The sequence below is a fragment of the Clytia hemisphaerica genome, unplaced genomic scaffold, assembly GCF_902728285.1.
Source record: "Clytia hemisphaerica strain Z4C2 unplaced genomic scaffold, Clytia hemisphaerica genome assembly, whole genome shotgun sequence".
NCBI lineage: Eukaryota > Metazoa > Cnidaria > Hydrozoa > Leptothecata > Clytiidae > Clytia > Clytia hemisphaerica.
The window spans coordinates 349,511-370,742 of record NW_027103716.1 but is presented as its reverse complement, the minus strand read 5'-3'; the positions used below and the strand labels follow the sequence as shown (position 1 = coordinate 370,742).

The 21,232-nt window shown below is 37.8% G+C and overlaps 4 protein-coding genes and 1 non-coding gene across 5 annotated transcripts; all 5 read left to right on the top strand.

Moving 5' to 3' along the window:
• Positions 1-8,857: 8,857 nt before the first annotated feature.
• Positions 8,858-8,930, top strand: Trnat-ggu (transfer RNA threonine (anticodon GGU)). Its single transcript has one exon. It is a non-coding gene; the product is annotated as a tRNA-Thr (tRNA).
• Positions 8,931-14,479: 5,549 nt separating this feature from the next.
• On the top strand, positions 14,480-16,828 carry LOC136804284 (uncharacterized). The gene has a single exon (XM_067060992.1). The coding sequence runs from the start codon at positions 14,480-14,482 to the stop codon at positions 16,826-16,828; it is 2,349 nt and encodes a 782-aa protein (XP_066917093.1).
• A 38-nt stretch (positions 16,829-16,866) lies between these two features.
• Positions 16,867-17,727, top strand: LOC136804283 (uncharacterized). The gene has a single exon (XM_067060990.1). The coding sequence runs from the start codon at positions 16,867-16,869 to the stop codon at positions 17,725-17,727; it is 861 nt and encodes a 286-aa protein (XP_066917091.1).
• Positions 17,724-18,524, top strand: LOC136804282 (uncharacterized). Its single transcript, XM_067060989.1, has one exon. The coding sequence runs from the start codon at positions 17,724-17,726 to the stop codon at positions 18,522-18,524; it is 801 nt and encodes a 266-aa protein (XP_066917090.1).
• Positions 18,525-19,003: 479 nt separating this feature from the next.
• LOC136804281 (uncharacterized) lies at positions 19,004-19,411 on the top strand. The gene has a single exon (XM_067060988.1). The coding sequence runs from the start codon at positions 19,004-19,006 to the stop codon at positions 19,409-19,411; it is 408 nt and encodes a 135-aa protein (XP_066917089.1).
• Positions 19,412-21,232: the final 1,821 nt, after the last annotated feature.

Below are 21,232 nucleotides of genomic sequence, written 5' to 3'. Positions count from 1 at the left end.
TGCAATCCTAAATAATTTTGTATATTAAAAAGTATTCATTCAATGACCTACCCTACGTGTATGGCACTTAATCTTAAAAAGGGAATGTTTTTCAAAATCAAAAATATGCACTGTAAGGGTCGAAATAAGCGAAGATAAGTAAAGCTCGTTTTTTTACCCAAATTTACTCTTATTTGACTAAATTTTCTCTGAACTGTCATTTCAAAATCCCAATTTTGGGCTGCACATACGGTCGCTTTTGAATCAAATGTCCCCAGGTGGCTTTTAGCCGTCATTCAAGGGATCAAAATAAAAAATCACTCTTTTTGGACATACGATTGGCAACCATGATTCCAGTAAGGTTGCACAATTAATCCTATTTGATCTTTTCTCACAGTTACAGCAAAAGAAATGAATAACAGCTTACCTTGGTAAGTGATTGCCAGCCACATTGCTCCGCATACCGGATCCAGTCTTCATGGGTCATCAGGAGAGAATGTACCTACCTCTTTGAATGCGTTCCGTTTCGGGGCCTTCCTCTCGACGGTATCCATAACGCACCGGCCCCCCTCACTGAAGTGAGTCCCAATCCAACTGGTTGTGGCTGGTTGATTTGTTGGTGATGACAAAAACAGTCATGTAGGTCCAACTTGCACAAGACAATCGGTTGCCTACTTCACTGTCATTCTTCTTTATCCCTCTTGCCAAAACTCGTCATTTCTCTTCAACCAAATCCAGTGACTTGCTTTCTCAGTTACCTCTTCTAATTCCTTTTCGACTTGTTGATTGTGCGTTTGGGGAGGCCGATGTTGATGAGCCACTTCTTCAATCTATTGCCAACGAAACCTCTGCAGCCAACTTCTACTGTGTGATGAGTTGCGTCCCAACCTGCATCTTCGCACTTCTCTAGGAGCTCTTCGTACCGATTATCTTTTCGTACTTGAGCAGCATCGATATTGTCCTCGTGGGGAACGGTCAATGCAACTAGGAACACAACCTTCCTTTCTGTGCACCAAATGATATGTGATCTAATGATAATGAAAAAAGAAGATCATTGATCAAAAGGTTATTGACCTTTTTCCAAGTTTACATCCTTAAAGTGCACTTTTCTCATATCTTTACTCATCTGGGACTCATCTCAACCCAAGTACATTCTTTGGGGGCAACTTGGAAAATGGACCCTTAAGGGCTGCACGTATATTAGGTTATTTACTTTGAGCGCCCCCAGGGACAATGTCACTTCGGGTGTAATTGAAAGGTATATTGGATATGTTAATGATATGTTTGGAATATTGATTGGTGATATATTGATATTAGTGACAATGGAAAAAAACTTCCCTTTTCTTATTCTTTTTCTATTTTTGTTTCTATTCGATAATTTATTTATTATTTACAAAACCTATTCTCACAAATGTTATCTAGAAAAGAATATAAATAAGGTAAATAAATAGTGATAAAAAATATAATGTATCTGTCTTAAAATTAAAAATTGCATATAAAAACAAGATTTTATTTAGGCGAGGCCAATTTAATTTGTTGTTTTACGGGCAAAGCTACCCAAAAAAGAGGGTCGGTCGTTTTTTTCTATTCTTTCAAAAGCTCCACCGGGTTCTTTAAAATTATCTGTATACTCCAGCTAGAAGTTGAGATCTGTTCTAAGGAAATTTGGAAATTTGGTGACCTGGGAAATGTTGATCTGGTTCTTATATGAAAAACCTCCTACCTGAAATTTATATCTTTTCCAATAGAAATTTAAGGTTGATCTGTTCTATCTGAGGAAATTTTCAGAATCTTCTCATTTTCTTCTAAAAATCTTAATTGTTTCCAGCTTGCAGGCAAGAGCAGATATTCTACAGGAAACCCAATTTTATATATTATCGGTGCTGAAGAACCTCTTTTCTTAAGATTGCTCTCAAAGTATAAGATACTTGAAATAAGAGTTTAGCTATCGAAAATCAACCTGTAGAAAATTTCAATTATCCTTTTCATATTTAAAACAGCATCCTTCTTTTATACCTGTTCTAAGATACACAGCCTAAAACTGGTAAAATTACTGCTGTTTCTTTCCAAAACACTAATTTTTTTCTGCCATTATGTTTTCTTTGTTGTGCTGACGCCAGCAAAAAATATCTGAATAATTTGCGTCTGAGCCAATCGGAGCGTGGGAAAATGCCTTAATTATTCTTTGATGGAATAATTATGCATGTTAACGGGCTCATCTTACAAATTATGCAAAACCTCTAAGCGAATTGTTTTTCTTCGAAATAATTTTGATTATTTTTATGCAGAAATATGTTTAAAGCGACAAGATTTAGCAAATAATTATTTGTCAAACTCATTCATGAGAATTTTGCCTGCAAAGTTGGAACATTTTGAGACCCATCGAAGCCGAGAGGTGGCCAAAGTGGCGATTTTCAACGAACGTGAATTCCGATTTTTTGAAAAGAAATTCAAAAGGACACTTTTCATTCTTTTTTATGTTTTTAAGGGCAGCTTTCTAATTTAATTCGATTTCATCATCGATTATAGTTCTATAGAAATATACGAAGATTCATAATATATTTTTCCTGCTGAGTTTCCATCACGACAAAAATTCAACTGTCGGACAAATGGTAGACTCAAGACCCTGCCAAATCATCACCTCTTCAGTATGATACGAAGTATTACTAAACTAACCAAGAAGTTGAGAAACCAAAGTCTCAATGAAATCAAGCCAGATGACCAGGTAACGAATTGTTTGAAATATTTTTTATGACCAGTCATAACTAAAACCATTTTGAATTTTTTGATGAAAAAATCCACCATTTTTGATTTTATTAATTCAGAAATATGTATTTTTTAGACAACTGAACTGAGCCTGACCTTGTATAAGTTGAATCTTTCTATTTTTTTTACAGAGAAGTGCTAGCAAATTGAAATAGAAATCTCTCTTTCAAGAGATGTTTCTATTAAAATATGTTGTTTCTGAAGATTGAAGGTTGGGCCATTGCAGAAAATTTTCGTTACCAGTCAGCAGGTCAGGGAAATCCCTCAATTGCGGTATACTGCAATTGCAGTAGTTTTCATTTGTGGTTAGCCTACAAAGGCATATAACGGCTACATATACCGTGAGAAAGACTATTTTACTGTCGGACTAGAGAGTGTCAGACTAGTGACATGCACCCGATTCTTTTAATAAAGATAAGCTTTCTTCTTGTACATTTTTTTAATATTGATGTTCGTTTATCTTTGTCGACCAGCACTACCGTGAAAAAAGGTAACTTGCATCAGTGGAGGCTAACATGCATAGCCCTCAAATTAAAGACCCGGCTGGTCATTAAAATACGAAAATAAATCAAAACAGAAATGGTAGAGGAGAGCTGCGAGCGGAGCTGCGTATGTGTATTTTAATGACCAGCCAGGTCATTCATTTGAGGGCTATGCATGTTAGCCTCCACTGATGCAAGTTACCTTTTTTCACGGTAGTGCTGGTCGACAAAGATAAACGAACATCAATATTAAAAAAAATGTACAAGAAGAAAGCTTATCTTTATTAAAAGAATCGGGTGCATGTCACTAGTCTGACACTCTCTAGTCCGACAGTAAAATAGTCCGAATCTATAAAATAAATCCACAATTTGGAAGTCTTTTTTTCCGACGTCACGAAAACGAAAGATCTTAGAGTGTCAAATGTTGAATAAGGGTTTTTCACTGAGATAATATTAATAAAAGTTCATTTTGGCATAATTCGAAATAAAGGACCAATCGAATTTGCGTAAAGTTTAAAGATGATTTATAACAAAGAAAATGTGCCTCCTCTTCGGCGATTCATATTTCGTTTTTTTTTTTTTTTTGGACTCGTTGTCGGACAAAATTGTTGTCTGAATACTAATGCATTCCTCAAATCTAACGTCAGAAATTTTTACTGTCTGACTAGAAAGTGACTACTGACAACCTCCCAAAGAATCTGATCTACAGAAAAGATATTTTGTCTGTGCGTTAAAAAGATATGATCAATTATGTACAAAAATTGCCTGTTTTCTCCTTGAATGTTGAATTCTGTTTCTTGAAAAATTGCGGTATATAAAAAATGTAAAAGTGACGTTTACAGAGGTACCAACTCTCACGCATTCCAACACTGTCTCACGCAATTTTTCAAAAGTTTGATTTCTCACACATTTTTGACATTTGAATAAAATTTCCTCGCTTTTCCGATTTTTTAAAAAAAGTTTTCCAGATTTTCTGATTTTCCGAGAAACTTTTCCCCGATTTTCTGATATTCGGAAAAAATTTCCCAATTTTCTGATTTTCAGAAAAAGATTTCCCAGATTTCTGAGTTTTGGAAATTTTTTTCCAGATTTCCAATCTTTTGGAAAAATTTTTCCGGTTTCCGAAATCAGAAAATCAGAAAAATCAGACTAAGATTTCGGGTTTTGCTTTAAAAATTTTATCTCACGCAAAATGAACATCTCAAGTTGGCAAGTCTGCGTTTAAACCGCAATTGCAGTAAAAAATTACTACCGCATTTGAGGAATTTCCCTGACTAGTTACCCCCATCGGACAACGTACCGTGAAGTCAGGTAACTTGCATCAGTAAAGGCTAACATGCATAGCCCTCAAATGACTGACCAATCAAAGCAGCAAAATTTTAAAACAAATGGGCAGTTCCAGAAAAAAACCATTACCCCCTTGTGTGGACGACAGGGTTTTTTGGATTTTTTTTCACTTGGAAATCCTGAGAAAATTGAAAAAGGTTTGGAAAACCCAGGATTTTTCCTCATTATTTTGTCATTAGTATTGGAAAATCCATAAAATTTGCTCTTCTATTTTCTTGCCAAGTATGGGAAAATCCAAGATTTCCCTATAAAAAATCTTGAATGTTACGGAAATCCTAAAGTTTTTCAAAAGTAAATTGTTACAGAAAATCCATGTCATCCACAGGGGGGCAATGGACTATAACTTGAACGGTCCAATGAACTGCCTTAAGGCGTGGTTACATTACATTAATTTATTTCTAAATTTCTGAAATTTTTTAATCAAGTCTTAATGATTAAAAATTTTACAAGTGTAACAGCCCTCTTTTAAAGAAAGTAAAGGCGTATAAATTCTTGAAAAAGAAATTATTTCTTGCGATTCTTTACCATTTTTTTGGTAAAGAGTTTAAAGTTTTTTTCTTCACTTCTCTTGAGATCAAAGCCACCGACATGATAGTTCTGTACATTTTTTTCAATGAATGGATTTTCTAGCGTTTGGAATTTTTAAAACGTAATATGAGATAGGGGTAAAAGATAGGATAAGTTCTAAATCAGATCTAAATTCTTCTTGGCCACGTAGACGAAGTTCAGCAAATATGTTGTTGTAGGCACTTTTTTTGTTCCTCAACTTTAACCACTAGGCGTACCAGCTGGACTTTTCGTTTTAGAATGTTTCCCATCAAATTTCCGTTTCAAACGAATCAGCACAATACGTGCTCCTTCCACTCATGTCGTTTGTTAAGTGCGAAAATGAGTTGAGAAAAAACGATTGAAGATTTGATACAACATACAAAAATTTCAAAAAGACTTTAAAGAAAATAGTTAATTTCTTTAATGTATTTTTGATTAAAAAATTTCAAAAATTTTAAAGATATTAATGTAGTGTAACCACGGCTTAAAACAACAATTAAAAGGCAGTGATGAGCGAGTAGGTTTGCAATCATTTGCATCCTCAGGCAGTTAGTCACACTAGCGTCCCACTGAAATCTGTATCAAAGATTTTAATGCTGTGAAGGCGCTATATCATTTACTGGACAGGCAAGCAAAAAATGCGCTGCAAAACTTTTAAAGTGATTCATGATTCTTTTTAATGAAATTAACATTTTCAAAAACTATGAGGAATTACCTAAATTTTGAGCCATGCATGAAAAACTTTGAGCCCAGCCAACCTCAAAAAATAAACTGAGGAACAACTCCCCAGGGAAACGAGACCCGCCTAGATCCGCGCACCGCCGGATAGGCTATTTTCCAGAAATGTTGCCGGACCTCAAATACTGACCCATTTATATATGCGGAGTTATTTTTACTTTAGCGTATAAACAAGGTCTAAAAAATCAAAGTGCTTTGGTAATTGAGTGATAGAATTTGGTTGGTTAATTCTGGTGATGTATGTTTAGCAATCGGTCATTTTGTCTCACTTCAAGTTTTCAAGTTTTAATTAATTGTCTTTGGATCTTGAACTTGATTCAGCTAACTCCCATCATCTCATCATTGTTCTTGCAAATACATCCTGCAGATGATTGATATTGTTTTTTCTGAAAGCTTGATTTCCTAGTGTGAGTAACTGTCAGGTTTGAATTGAATTGAATTGAATATATTTTCGCTGCAACGCAGCAGGATAACCCCTTACAAAAAAAATAGATTACTCTAATACAATAGGGAACCTAAAACTGAAAAATTGTTACAGATCTAAAGAAAAAAAAATGAATAAACGATTATTATAATATTAATAGTAACAACAAAATAATGAATATAAGAAATATTTTTACTTTTATTTTATGACAATTTCTTTGAGTAGTTTTATTTGAAAAGTTCTTCCTGTTACACCACCCACCCCCTCCCACCCTGGGAAAACACACTAAGTTCACACACACACATTCGAACAGAAACACACGCACATACTCAAAGATTATTCCTAGCTAAAGATTTTAGTTCATTAGTATCAAGGTTGTGAAAATCAGTGTCAGGATGATTTATTAGTAACTCATTCCAAACGAGAGAAAGAGTTAAGTCCAAAATTTGTGGTTTTAACCATTGAAAGTTTTAGTAGTTTAATGGCTTTGCCCCTGGTGCCAGTTTTGTGATCAATTTCATCAAAATTAAGTGTTGATAGGTCATCAGACGGAAGATTGCCCTGGAGGTATTTTTGAATAAATAAGATATTCATTACTTTCACCTGATCAAAGATTTTGAGTAATTTATGTTTGAATGCAGATGATCTAGATAAACCAGACAGTAAACCATAGACTTAAATTTTGAAATAAATAGACTGTAAAACAGTGTGAAATAGGCAAAAAAAAATTAAATTCCTAGGGCTGAGGCATGTCATTTCTCATCAGCCTTTTTAATTATGGCATGAAAATCTTTTTAGCTGATCTTTTAATGCCAGAGCAAAATGCTTAAAGAATCTTTTCACTGTTTACACTTTTTATCAAAATACAGGCTTACAATCTAAAACTAGGGCAGGGAATTTGTTACTAAAATCTCAGACATTATAAGAGTACTAAAGAGAAGTGGGATTTTCGTACACATTCTTTAATGTTAATGTTAATAACTTAATGAAACTAGAACGTTACGGGATTAGTGAATTAATTCTGAACTGGATCAAATCTTTTCTATCGAACCGCAAGCAATTAATGAGTGTTAATGAGGCAAAATCATCTCTAGATCCAGTGATAAGTGATATTCCTCAAGGAAGCGTGCTCGGTCCTCTGCTCTTTGTTATTTATATTAATGACTTACCAGAACATGTTCTATCAAGCATTTTCTTGTTTGCAGACGACACAAAGATTATAAAGGAAATCAATTCCATTCTTGACTCCTTAATCATACAATCTGACATTGAAGCACTTGAAAGATGGTCCCGTGAGTGGCTGTTGAAATTCCACCCGACAAATACCATGTTTTAACGATAGGTAAATTTGAGAACATAAAGCATGCACATCTGTATTAACTAAATGGAGAGCAACTTGAACATGTCTTCACAGAAAAAGATCTCGGTGTTTTGATAGACTTGGATCTTTTATTTGAAAAACATATCGCTAAGCAAGTAAACAAAGCTAATTCTATGTTGGGATTGATCAAAAGAGGATTTCAAGACCCTAGTCCTCACGTATTCTAGACACTGTATACCAAAAAGACGTGCAGCAAGACTAGTAAAACCAATCTCACGGTAACCATATGCAGGAAGACTAAGATGCTTGGCGCTACTATCCCTTGAGTTTTGAAGATTTTTCTGTGACATGGTCCAGATGTCTAAGCATATCTTCTTTTATTGAACAATCTCATCATGGAACGTGCTTCCAAAATATGTGGCAGAAGCATCTGCAATAAAATCGTTCAAGGATAATTTAAATATTTAAATTTAAAGGATAATTTACTGTAAATAAACAAAGACCAGTTCTAGAGGCTCACGGCATGTTGTAATAATAATAAATAATAATAATAATATACTTAAGAAATTTTGACATAGTCAGCATAGTGACCACCCTATTTTAGTTTTCACTGGTATTATATTGATTTCTTTTAAAAATTAATACTGCTTTATGATTATCATTAACTTGAAAATATCAAGAAACCTTTCTCTCTCAATTTGTCTTTCTCTTTGTTTTGTTTTTTTACTTCCTGTATTTTGGTGAAATCAACACTGATCAACATCAATCATTCGAAAGTGATTATAAAATGGTCAATAATAATGCCAAAAAAATCTTCAGATAACTTTTGTTATTGTTTATATTGTATTTAATTTGGTTTATTGTATTGGAGATATCTGAGAATAAGATTTGCAATAAAATTGTACTAAATATGATGTGTCACTGTACTAGACCCCTTTTGCAGTCTTGCATTTATACATTTAAATGAAATACAGCATTTATTTAAGGACTAATGAATCAACGGATCCTGCACTAATGTGTCCAATCTCCATGATGGACTAGTTGTCCAAAATCGGGGCTCCGTTGGGCTAATGCCTCTCCCCAATGTACATAGCTTAACAGTTCTCTCAAAGTTAGGGGGTTGGTTGGAGATTGGACACTAGCTGTGTCTCAGTTCGTGGCAATTCCATTGATTCGTAGAATTCAGGTACCGGATGGTGAACATTGAGCACGTCGCTCCCCTCGTCTACTACAAACTAGTGTAATAGCAACGAACCGATAGCGCAGTTGGGAGAGCAATCGCCCGGTAAGCGAGAGGTCGTGGGTTCAATCCCCACTCGATTCGTTACCTTTGAGAAAACTGGAGAGTACATTATTGCAGGATCCGTTGATTCATTACCCATAAGTAATACGCACTTGATTACATGCAGTGACTATTTAAGGACTGTTTTTACACTCAAATCAGTTTTTTCTAGAACAACTTTTGCTTAGTCAGAAGGCAAAAAATCGTATTGAAAAAGTAAGTGGTTGGGAAGGTGGAACTCTTTGAAGTTAACAAAGCCTTGTAATTTCTACTCACTTTGTACATAATAATTCTAATTGATTGCTATTGATAGATAATTTTATTGGCTTTCAGGAAATATATACTTTTATTAAGAAAAAATTTCAGGAAAAAAAGTTATATAAAAAAAACAAACACCATACATCAAGTGGCAGTAAAGGTTTTTAACCAATCAGATTGCCAATATTTTTCATGCTGACCTAAATTAAATTTATGAATTCAAATTCTTTTTTTCCTAATACGAAAAATTTGGAAAAATCTTTGAAAATGTATATATTTTTTGTATTTTTTAAGATTTTCATAGGGTAAAAAGTTTTCTTTTAAAAATAAGTCAATGAAAATGATACCATATTTTGTTTGACTACTGATTAGTTGTTTTTAAGTGACAATATCTTTCCCTGTTGAATTTTTTTTCATTGATGCCATGTGTGTATCTCCAAGTGATTTTAAGTATATAAAAATCTTCCGGCTGATGATAATGCCAAATTAATTGGCTTCAAACCAGCCACACTCTTCTTCAGTCTCGCAATTAATTGATTGCAACCAATGATAGGGAAATATTCTAGATAATTTTCCAACAACAATCACAGGAAAAATGAGTAAATCACTTGGGTGGGAAAAGTACAATTCACACCTTGAAAAATGTATGGTTTTACCACCCAGGTGAATTTCTTGCATGTTCAAGGTGTGAGAAGTTATTTTCACACCCAGGGGATCTGCCCATATTTTCCTGTGAGTTGTATAAATTCTAATTTTAAAAAGGGGTTTAAGGGGCACTTTTCCTGGCAATACGTCTACAACAAGAAAAATAGCTGGCAATCTGCCAGCAACAAAGAAAACTATTAAGCAGTCTGATGATGACAAAAAAAAGTTTTTGCAAGCAATTTGTCAGCTGGCTACAATAATTATAATGCCAGCTACACCAAACAAATGATAAAAAGACAAATTTTGTTCAACTTGAATAGGCAGTATCATAAAAAATGAAGCTCTTTGCAAATGATCTTGAAAAAGTAGTGCAAAGTATTTACTTGCTCCTACAAAAATAAAGACCATTCCTTTCAACGTGCTCACTTCACATTTTAGTACGGAAGCATATGGTCTGCATTACGTAATTTTGGAACAAAGACATTAATGTCAAATAGAGCAATCAACTGATTTATTGTACGCTGTTGTTTTATTTTGATGATTCGTTTTAACATCAGTTATGTCTTTGCAAGCTTGACATTTTGCACAGCAGTACAGACCTCACTCTTATATTTTCAATCTTGCTCGAAACTAATTAATAATAATGTCTAAATTTCTTCCATTTTCAGTCAATTATCTCTCAATCGAATTACGTCACAACTTTGGAAGATTTGGATGACCTTGATTTGTTTAATGAAACAGAGGATGAAGAAAGTAAGTATTCTGTTTAAGTTCAATATCTTGAATGATGAAATGAGGAGTTTTTCTGTATTGATTACACCAAAGCTGTATAGTTGTAAACAATTTTTCACACAAAGAGATGCCCAATTGCCTTTAAATCTACCTTAAAGATCTACATAATTTCATGTATTTGAGTATATTCATCTGGTGGGGTTGAAGGAGTATCCCCTTTTCTAATTGCTCTGGACCTGGGAGATCGAATGCTGAGGTTGAACGCCATACCTACTCTCAGCTCCCAGTAACTTATCGCTTAGATCAGATTACCTAATCTAAGCTACTCATTCACTGAGTTGGCGGTGGCCAGTAATCAAACCCACATCCCTTGGATTGTAAGGTGAACGCTCTACAGACTGAGCTACTTGGCTACAAAGTAACAAGCTACATCAATAAACTTAAACCTTAAGTAATTAAAGGTGATCTATCACTATTGTAAAACATCTTGTGTTATTACTGACTTCGACGCACGCTCCACCAAAGGAGCTTTTCTTTGTGTTTAATTGCTGCTGAACTGACGTCATTTTCCCAAATGACATGCGGAATTTTGTTTACATTTAAAATGAATAGTTTATTTGATACACGTATTAATTCCCAAATGACTTACAAGAATTTGTTTGTAATTTATCTAGTCATTAGGGATTTCTAGCTTATCTAGAAATCCCTCCTATTTCTTTTGTATGATTGTATTCCCTAATGACATTGTTAGATATTTTGACATGTTGATATGCTATAAAAGCTGTGGAAATTTTCATTTAATCAGAGAAGGTTGTGAGGGTAGCTCACGCCACATTTTGAAATGGTTTTTTAACAGAAGAAACTTATATCAAATCATTGAACAACCTCACAACACTCATTCTCTACATAAAGATTTCAAAATTAGTAGCTGCATAATGATGAAAGAAGAATGCTGCTTTCTTGTTAAAGAGTAAGATCATATTTTCTTATTCTTTGGTTGGTTCGAGTCAAGCCACGTTACCTTGGTCCAGACCGCTGCTTGCACGTCGGGACAACTGCTTCGACTCTTGGTTTGGATCAAAGGAGATCTGGTTGTTGGATCAACGGTGATATCTGGTGTTTGGATCAGCGGAGATTGCTGGCTGGTGGATCGAGGGGATTGCTGGCTGGTGGATTGAGGTGATTGCTGGTTTGGTCAACGGAGATTGGTTGGATTTGAGTCAAGCCACGCTACCTTGGTACAGACCGCTGCTTGCACGTCGGTACAACTGCTTTGATTCTATCTGCAAAGACTTCGATTGCAACAGTAAGACTCTATCTACATCCAAATTCCTTTGAAGTCTGCTTCAAGTTTTGCGACTGAGGACAACCTGGTGTTTCCAGTTCGAGTCAAGCCACGCTACCTTGGTACAGACCGCTGCTTGCACGTCGGTACAACTGCTTCGACTCTATCTGCAAAGACTTCGATTGCAACAGTAAGACTCTATCTACATCCAAATTTCTTTGAAGTCTACTTCAAGTTTTGCGACTGAGGACAACCTGGTGTTTTCATTTTGAGTCAAGCCACGCTACCTTGGTACAGACCGCTGCTTGCACGTCGGTACAACTGCTTCGACTCCAACTGCAAAAACTCAACTACTTCGACGCTGCCTATCAAACGTCACGTCGTCGACTCAACTGAGCTTTGTTGGTAAGGCTCTGTTCACACTTTCAACTTTGTTTTGTGAAGTATTCAACTCGACTGCTTCGACGCTGTCTGTCAAACGTCACGTCGTCAACTCAACTGCTTCGACGCTGTCTATCAAACGTCACGTCGTCAACATCAACTGAGCTTCGTTGGTAAGGCTCTTTTCACACTTTAACTTTTTTTGTGAAGTGTTCAACTCATCTGCTTCGACGCTGTCTATCAAACGTCACGTCGTCAACCTCAACTGAGCTTCGTTGGTAAGGCTCTGTTCACACTTTCAACTTGTTTTGTGAAGTGTTCAACTCAACTGCTTCGACGCTGTCTGTCAAACGTCACGTCGTCAACTCAACTGCTTCGACGCTGTCTATCAAACGTCACGTCGTCAACCTCAACTGAGCTTCATTGGTAAGGCTCTTTTCACACTTTCAACTTTGTTTTGTGAAGTGTTCAACTCATCTGCTTCGACGCTGTCTATCGGACGTCACGTCGTCAACTCAACTGCTTCGACGCTGTCTATCAAACATCACGTCGTCAACCTCAACTGAGCTTCGTTGGTAAGGCTCTTTTCACACTTTCAACTTTGTTTTGTGAAGTGTTCAACTCATCTGCTTCGACGCTGTCTATCGGACGTCACGTCGTCAACTCAACTGCTTCGACGCTGTCTATCAAACATCACGTCGTCAACCTCAACTGAGCTTCGTTGGTAAGGCTCTGTTCACACTTTCAACTTCGTTTTGTGAAGTGTCCGACTCAACTGCTTCGACGCTGTCTGTCAAAGTCACGTCGTCAACTCTACTGCTTCGACGCTGTCTGTCAAACGTCACGTCGTCAACCTCAACTGAGCTTCATTGGTAAGGCTCTGTTCACACTTTCAACTTACTTTGTGAAGTGTTCAACTCAACTGCTTCGACGCTGTCTATCAAAAGTCACGTCGTCAACTCTACTGCTTCGACGCTGTCTATCAAAAGTCACGTCGTCAACTCAACTGCTTCGACGCTGTCTATCAAACGTCACGTCGTCAACCTCAACTGAGCTTCGTTGGTAAGGCTCTGTTCACACTTTCAACTTTGTTTTGTGAAGTGTCCAACTCAACTGCTTCGACGCTGTCTGTCACACGTCACGTCGTCAACTCTACTGCTTCGACGCTGTCTGTCACACGTCACGTCGTCAACTCAACTGAGCTTCATTGGTAAGGCTCTTTTCACACTTTCAACTTTGTTTTGTGAAGTGTCCAACTCAACTGCTTCGACGCTGTCTGTCAAACGTCACGTCGTCAACTCAACTGCTTCGACGCTGTCTGTCACACGTCACGTCGTCAACTCTACTGCTTCGACGCTGTCTGTCACACGTCACGTCGTCAACTCTACTGCTTCGACGCTGTCTATCAAACGTCACGTCGTCAACCTCACCAGAGAGCTTGTTGGTTAGGCTCTATTCACACCTCAACTTCGAGCTGTCAAGTCAACAACTGGAAACAATCTGGTGTTTTCAATTCGAGTCAAGCTAACGTTACCTTGGTACAGACCGCTGCTTGCACGTCGGTACAACTGCTTCGACTCTAGCTGTCCAGTCAACACATCAACAGAGAGCTTGTTGGCTAGGCTCTATTCACACCTCAACGTCGAGCTGTCAAGTCAACAACTGGAAACAATCTGGTGTTTTCAATTCGAGTCAAGCTAACGTTACCTTGGTACAGACCGCTGCTTGCACGTCGGTACAACTGCTTCGACTCTAGCTGTCAAGTCAACACATCAACAGAGAGCTTGTTGGTTAGGCTCTATTCACACCTCAACTTCGAGCTGTCAAGTCAACAACTGGAAACAATCTGGTGTTTTCAGTTCGAGTCAAGCTAACGTTACCTTGGTACAGACCGCTGCTTGCACGTCGGTACAACTGCTTCGACTCTAGCTGTCAAGTCAACACATCAACAGAGAGCTTGTTGGTCAGGCTCCATTCACATTTTCAACTTCGATCGTCGCTGACAAAATCAACTGCTCACATTCAACCACCAAACGATGTCTGTCACTAGTGAAACTGGAGACCAGATGTCTGTGGATCTGAAGATATCGAGTCTTCGCAGAAAACGAGGAGGAAAGAAAGGCTCAATAACCAAACGAATCAACTTGATTGAGGAAATCATGAAGATGAATGGCAGTCGTACCAGAATTCGCTCATTGTACGACTCGATGATTCTTGTTTTGGAAGAAGCTCACGTCATCAACCAAAAACTTGAAGATCTTGGTGATGATACAGAAGATGGATGGATGACATGAAGTTTCAAACCGACAACATCAAATCAAAGATCGATGATTATCTTGAACTGCTAAAAGATAATCCCCCGTCGGAAGCTGGTGGATCAGATTGGCTACTTGGGAAATTCCTCCGAATGGACGAAGCACAAAAGGAAATCACCAAGGAGCTTGAAAATTTGGCTCCAATCACAACACAACCGGCAAGCACACTAAACGTATCTGCACCTGGATTTCAACCCAATCCAACATTGCCACTAACAACTATGGTTAATCCATTCGTGACTACCATAGCTCCTACTTGCACAACATTTTCCAATGCATTCGACAAATCGACGTATGTTCAACCACAACGTAGCAGAGTGGATCCATCACCTTTTCAGATTATCAGCACCCCAAAAGAACATGCGCCAAAGGATACAGTACCAAAGAATCAAACAATTACAGATCACTCATCTATATCATTCAACTCTAACAAGGTCGATTCATGGATAGATGAGCTCGACATCAACAAACCACCGTATCAACTGGCTGGTAGCAAAATGGAAGATACACTTTCCATATGGTTTGTACAACAAGGTCTACCAAGGATCAGAATACCATGGTTTGATGGCACTCCATCAAGCTACGTAGAATTCGTAACCAGTTTTAGAGATCTTGTCCACAACCAAGGATATTTGACCACGCTTCAGAAATGCATCTATCTACATCAAGCTGTACGAGGGGAAGTCAAGAGGTCGATCCAAGGCTTCAGAAATGACCATGAAGGCTACGTCCTCGCACTCAGAAGAATAAAGTACATGTTTGGTCAACGATCAAGAATTGCAGAGTCTGTCATCACAAAGATTGTCGACTACAAACCAATTGGCAACAGAGATCAAACTTCGCTCACCGAGTTCTACTACACACTAAGTGATTGCCTGGTGACGCTACGAAAACTAAACTATGTTTCCGACCTATACAGCACAGACATCCTCCGACAAGCCTGCACCAAACTTCCGCAGTACCTGCTACATAAATGGGCTGATTATTGTCTTACCCTGAGAAGATCCTGTGAACCAAATCTCACCCACTTGGAAGCCTGGCTTCAAGAAAGGATTCTTGCATCCAAAGACTCTTATCTACCAAGAAAGAATGACGATAGAAAGGATCACAAGGACCACAAAGATCATAGAGACTTAAGAAATGGACAAGGACAAGGGAAGCAAAATCAATCACATGACAATGGCCATCGATCAAATTGGTCTGGCAAAATTGGAGATGGAAAACCAACAGGACAACAAGGAACAAAAACAAAATCCAAAGACAACAAGTCAAGCAACAAATGCTACTTATGCAAGGATGAGCATCAAATTCACAAATGTCCAAAATACGTATCACTGGATCAACCAGAACGCTTTGAAATGGCAAAGAAGTTGAATCTTTGCTACAACTGCTTGAAGAAGGATCACTTTACTTCAAAATGCAAATCAAAGAACAATTGTTTTAACGCTGGTTGCGATGAACGTCATCATACCACGCTACATGAATACTTCACTGAACATGTAAAAGAATCATTCTCAGGAAACACTCAAGTTGTTGAACCATCTGGTACAGTGTATCTATCGGTCGTTCCAGTAAAGCTTCAAGGACTGGATTCTTCATCTATCACTACCTACGCACTTTTGGACACAGGTAGTCAAAGCACTTTGGTCAGAGATGACGTTGCCAAGAAACTCAAACTGAAGAAAAAGGACAAGAAGATCACCATAACAACAATCAATGACATTGGGACAAAAACTAAAGTCAAAGAAACGTCAATGCGTGTCGAAAACAGAGACGATGGAATCGGTGTCAACATTGACCACTGCTATATTGTGCCAAAATCAAGCTTCCACATGCCAAAGCAGCAATATCCTTCAACAATGATGAAAAAGATGAAGGAGGAGAAAGGCATAAAACTACACAATGCTCTTTATGAAGAAATTGGAATTCTCATAGGAGCAAACGTTCCATCCGTCCACATACCCTTGGAAGTCAAGGAAGGAGAAAATTCCGAACCACTGGCTATCAAAACAATCTTTGGATGGACCCTCTTCGGTGCCAGTGGACAACCAGAGACGGTATCAATGAACAGAATTGTTATCGAACCAGAAGCTGATCTCCATCACTGTGTACAAAGAATATGGGATCAAGACTTTATTACAAACCCATCAGACCGTGACGAAGCCCTATCGATAGAGGATAAACGGTGTCACGAAAAGCTGGAATCGGAAACTGTTCTCGCTGATGGAAAGTATCAAGTACCAATGCTTTGGAAGAAAGATGTAACACTTTCAAACAACCGTACTGTGGCCGAGAAAAGATTCCCCAACTTCAAAACAAGCTGAGAAGAGAACCAAACCTTCGAAAGCTTTACGACCAAAGTATGACCAAATATCTTGAGATTGGTTATGCAAGAAAGATGACGTCAGAAGAGGCAGCTACCGCACACCCAAGAACATGGTATCTGCCGCATTATGGCGTCTTCAACCCAAACAAACCAGGCAAAATTCGTCTTGTGTTTGATGCAGCTGCAAAGTTTCAAGGAACAAGCTTAAACGATGCTCTATACACTGGACCAGATCTGCTTAACAATATGCTTGGAGTACTAATGAGATTCAGAACACACCACTTTGCATTTTCCGCAGACATTGAAGGAATGTTCAATCAAGTGAAAGTCAACCAAGAGGACACACAATCATTGAGGTTCCTTTGGAAAGAAGATATTGACTCACCTGATCAACCAGACACCTACCAAATGTTGGTTCATATCATGGGTGCAACATGCTCACCAACGTGTGCCAACTATGCTCTAAAAAGGTGTGCAAGGGATCACTTAGGAGACTTCGACCCAAGCACCATTGAAACAATCTTACGATCGTTCTATGTGGATGACCTATTAAAATCTACAGAAAACATCGAAACTGGTCAACAACTTATCAAAGAAGTTATCGACATCACAAAGCTGGGCGGAAATCGCTTAACCAAATTCGTTAGCAACGACCCAGAACTACTCAAGAATGTACCAGAAGAATTGATATCACCTTCAGTAAACATTCAGATGGAAGATGGACAAAATCATTCTACTAAAGCACTTGGCATCACTTGGAATACCAAAGAAGATGTGCTAACATTCCTGCCAAACATTGTGAACGCTTCTTCAACCAAGAGGGAATCCTTAGCGTTGTTAGCTCACTGTATGACCCACTGGGGTTTCTTTCACCTTTCACCACTACTGCAAAGATGATACTACAAGATGTATGGAAAGATGGCACAAATTGGGATGAACCAGTCAACTACGAAATTCAAAGAAAGTGGAACAAATGGCAATCTGGCCTATCCACTATCGACATGTTCAAGTTGGAGAGATGCTACAACATTCCAATATCATCCAAGATTCAACTACATATCTTTGGCGATGCATCAGAAAACGCCTATGGTGCAGTTGCTTATCTCAGAACAACCACAGAACCGATCAGCGTTAGCTTTGTATCAGCCAAAGGAAGAGTTGCACCAACAAAACAAGTTCCCCTACCAAGATTGGAATTAAGTGCAGCAACAATTGCAGTACGATTATACAGATTAATCATCAAAGAAATTGACTTGCCAATCGAGGACAGTCATTTTTGGAGTGACTCGACACTGACCCTCCAATACATAACAAATGAAAGGAATCGTTTCAAGACCTTCGTAGCAAACAGAGTCTCAGAAATTCGAGAAGTGACACAACCTACACAATGGCATCACGTTAATGGTGAAGAAAATCCTGGTGACATTACCACAAGAGGAGTCTTCAGCGTAGAAGAACTACTTCATGGAAACAAAAAACGAAGTTGGCTCAAAGGACCATCATTCTTAATGGCAGACGAATCAACTTGGAAGGACAAGAAAATTGAAGAAATCGACCCTGGTGATACCGAAATCAGAAAAACCTTCATTTCAATGATTAGACAGGACAATTCAACCTGGTTACCTTACACAGATTACTCAAACTTTAACAAGATTATACGTTTACATGGCTTGGGTTCTTCGTTATACCAGTAACCTTCGAGCAGAAGCTAAAAGGAAACGTGAGAATTCCAAGAAAAACGTGACAAAGGAAAACCTTACCTAACACCAGAAGAAATCAAAGCTGCAACAATTATCGTCATCAAGGATGTTCAGCTATCAGAATTCGATGAAGAAATTGATGACCTTACAAAGAAACAGGAAGTTGAAAAGGAGAGCAAACTCTATCAATTCAAACCATTCCTGGACAAAATGGCATCTTGAGAATCGGCGGTAGACTTAAGAATGCCCCTGTCTCATTTGAAGCAAAACATCAAATTGTTATCCCCAAAGGACATGTTGCGTCACTTATTGCTGAGAAATATCACAAAGAGAATGGTCACAGTGGTGTAAATCAAACCTTATCCGAAGTTAGACAGAAATATTGGATATTATGTGGAAGGCAAGTAATCAAAACAGTCATCAAAGCATGCGTGGAATGTCAAAGATTTAAAAACAAACCTGAGATTCCAATGATGGCTGACTTACCTAACAGCAGAATGCAACTCAACCAACCACCATTCACCAATACTGGTGTGGATTTCTTTGGACCAATTCTCGTTAAACAAGGTCGCAAACGTCTGAAGCGCTGGGTTTCACTATTTACATGCATGACGGTCCGATGCGTCCATCTTGAAGTTGTAGAAAGTATGGAAACTGACGATTTTTTAAACGCACTCCAACGCTTCATCAGTCGCAGACAGAAACCAAGGAAGCTGCTCTCGGATTGTGGCTCAAACTTTAAAGGTGCGGTAAACGAGCTCAAAGAAGAACTAAGAAAATTGAACCAGCACAAGATTGGGGAATTTTGTTCACTCAGGGAGATTGAATGGCAATTCAACCCTCCATCGGCGCCACCATGGGTGGAGCCTGGGAACGACTAGTTCGAACCGTCAAAACAAGCATGAAATTCACCTTGAAGAATCTAATATTAACCGAATTTCAACTTATGACATTCATAACTGAAGTGGAAAATATCGTGAACAGTCGTCCACTAACTCCAATCAGTGAAGATCCTAAAGACTTAGAGGCACTAACACCGAACCACCTGCTAAAAGGATTCACAACGCAGAAGTCCTACTCAATACAGACAAAGATTTGGACATAACAAAATGCTATCGCAAACGATGGAAGCACATTCAGATGTGCTTAGAACACTTCTGGAATAGATGGAGATCTGAATATCTCCCAACACTGACAACAAGAGGCAAATGGGTCGAAGAAAGGAGAAACCTGCAAGTTGGTGATATGGTCCTCCTGCACATGGATGCACCAAGAGGACAATGGCCACTTGGTATTATTGTGGAAACAATACCCGGACGAGACAATCGAATTCGAATGGCGTATGTAAAGACGAATGCTGGTACATACCTCCGACCCGCTTCGAAGATTTACAGACTTGAACTTCCCAACGTTCGTTAAGGGGGGGGGTATATTGTAAAACATCTTGTGTTATACTGACTTCGACGCACGCTCCACCAAAGGAGCTTTTCTTTGTGTTTAATTGCTGCTGAACTGACGTCATTTTCCCAAATGACATGCGGAATTTGTTTACATTTAAAATGAATAGTTTATTTGATACACGTATTAATTCCCAAATGACTTACAAGAATTTGTTTGTAATTTATCTAGTCATTAGGGATTTCTAGCTTATCTAGAAATCCCTCCTATTTCTTTTGTATGATTGTATTCCCTAATGACATTGTTAGATATTTTGACATGTTGATATGCTATAAAAGCTGTGGAAATTTTCATTTAATCAGAGAAGGTTGTGAGGGTAGCTCACGCCACGTTTTGAAATGGTTTTTTAACAGAAGAAACTTATATCAAATCATTGAACAACCTCACAACACTCATTCTCTACAATCACCCAATGCAGGACAATTTTCAAAATTAAAAAAAAACATACTAGTATACAGTATAAATTTTTGGATGCTCTATGTCAATATCTTTCAAACCTTTATTTCTAGAGACCAGATATCCATTTTTCATTGACGGTGGCAAGATGTTTTGAAGGCGGAACTGATTAATAATTACTATTCCAAACCAAACTCATACACTTTTGTCAACACAAAGGAAGAACCTCTTGTTCAGGTAGAAGACTTGACACAACCCTCCCCAAATCACCAACAGATAGTAAAAATGAACTCAGTTCACACTAGGAATCATACAAACTCACCTTTTTCTGGGTCACCAAAGGTATTACTTTGACCTATCATTCTATTTTATAGATTTTTTAATGCAAAAATCATTGTCATTGATGTAGTTTTAAATTTCAGTAATCAGTAATTCCTTTTATAGTATAAAAAAGCAAGTAAAGTTTTTAATTCATTTGTATTGTTTTGTTTTAGCGGTCAACAGGAGGTGAAAAACGAAAGTTTTCACGATCAAGTGTATGTCCCTACAAAATGAAAACATTGAAGCCATCTCCTACATACCATGGGGATAGTTCATCTGATGAAGAGATGAAAGAACTTTACTCAAAACACAAATGTAGTACTCAACATGCATCAATTATACATACTGGTCTTAGGGGGAACCGTAAAATTGCATGCATTACACCGCTTGATATTCCAAGGCCGTCCATCGACTTTGAAAAACAGCAAGAAACTGGGAAGGTATCATTTATAAAGAGTTTTTTGATCAACATATTCAAATGCAAAAAAGTTCACCATCCTATATTTTATAAAACTTATCACTTGTTT

What these genes read in the sequence shown, in the direction of transcription:
- LOC136804284 (XM_067060992.1), top strand. Translation starts at nt 14,480, where the DNA reads ATGAAGTTTCAAACCGACAACATCAAATCAAAGATCGATGATTATCTT.
- LOC136804283 (XM_067060990.1), top strand. Translation starts at nt 16,867, where the DNA reads ATGACCAAATATCTTGAGATTGGTTATGCAAGAAAGATGACGTCAGAA.
- LOC136804282 (XM_067060989.1), top strand. Translation starts at nt 17,724, where the DNA reads ATGATACTACAAGATGTATGGAAAGATGGCACAAATTGGGATGAACCA.
- LOC136804281 (XM_067060988.1), top strand. Translation starts at nt 19,004, where the DNA reads ATGGCTGACTTACCTAACAGCAGAATGCAACTCAACCAACCACCATTC.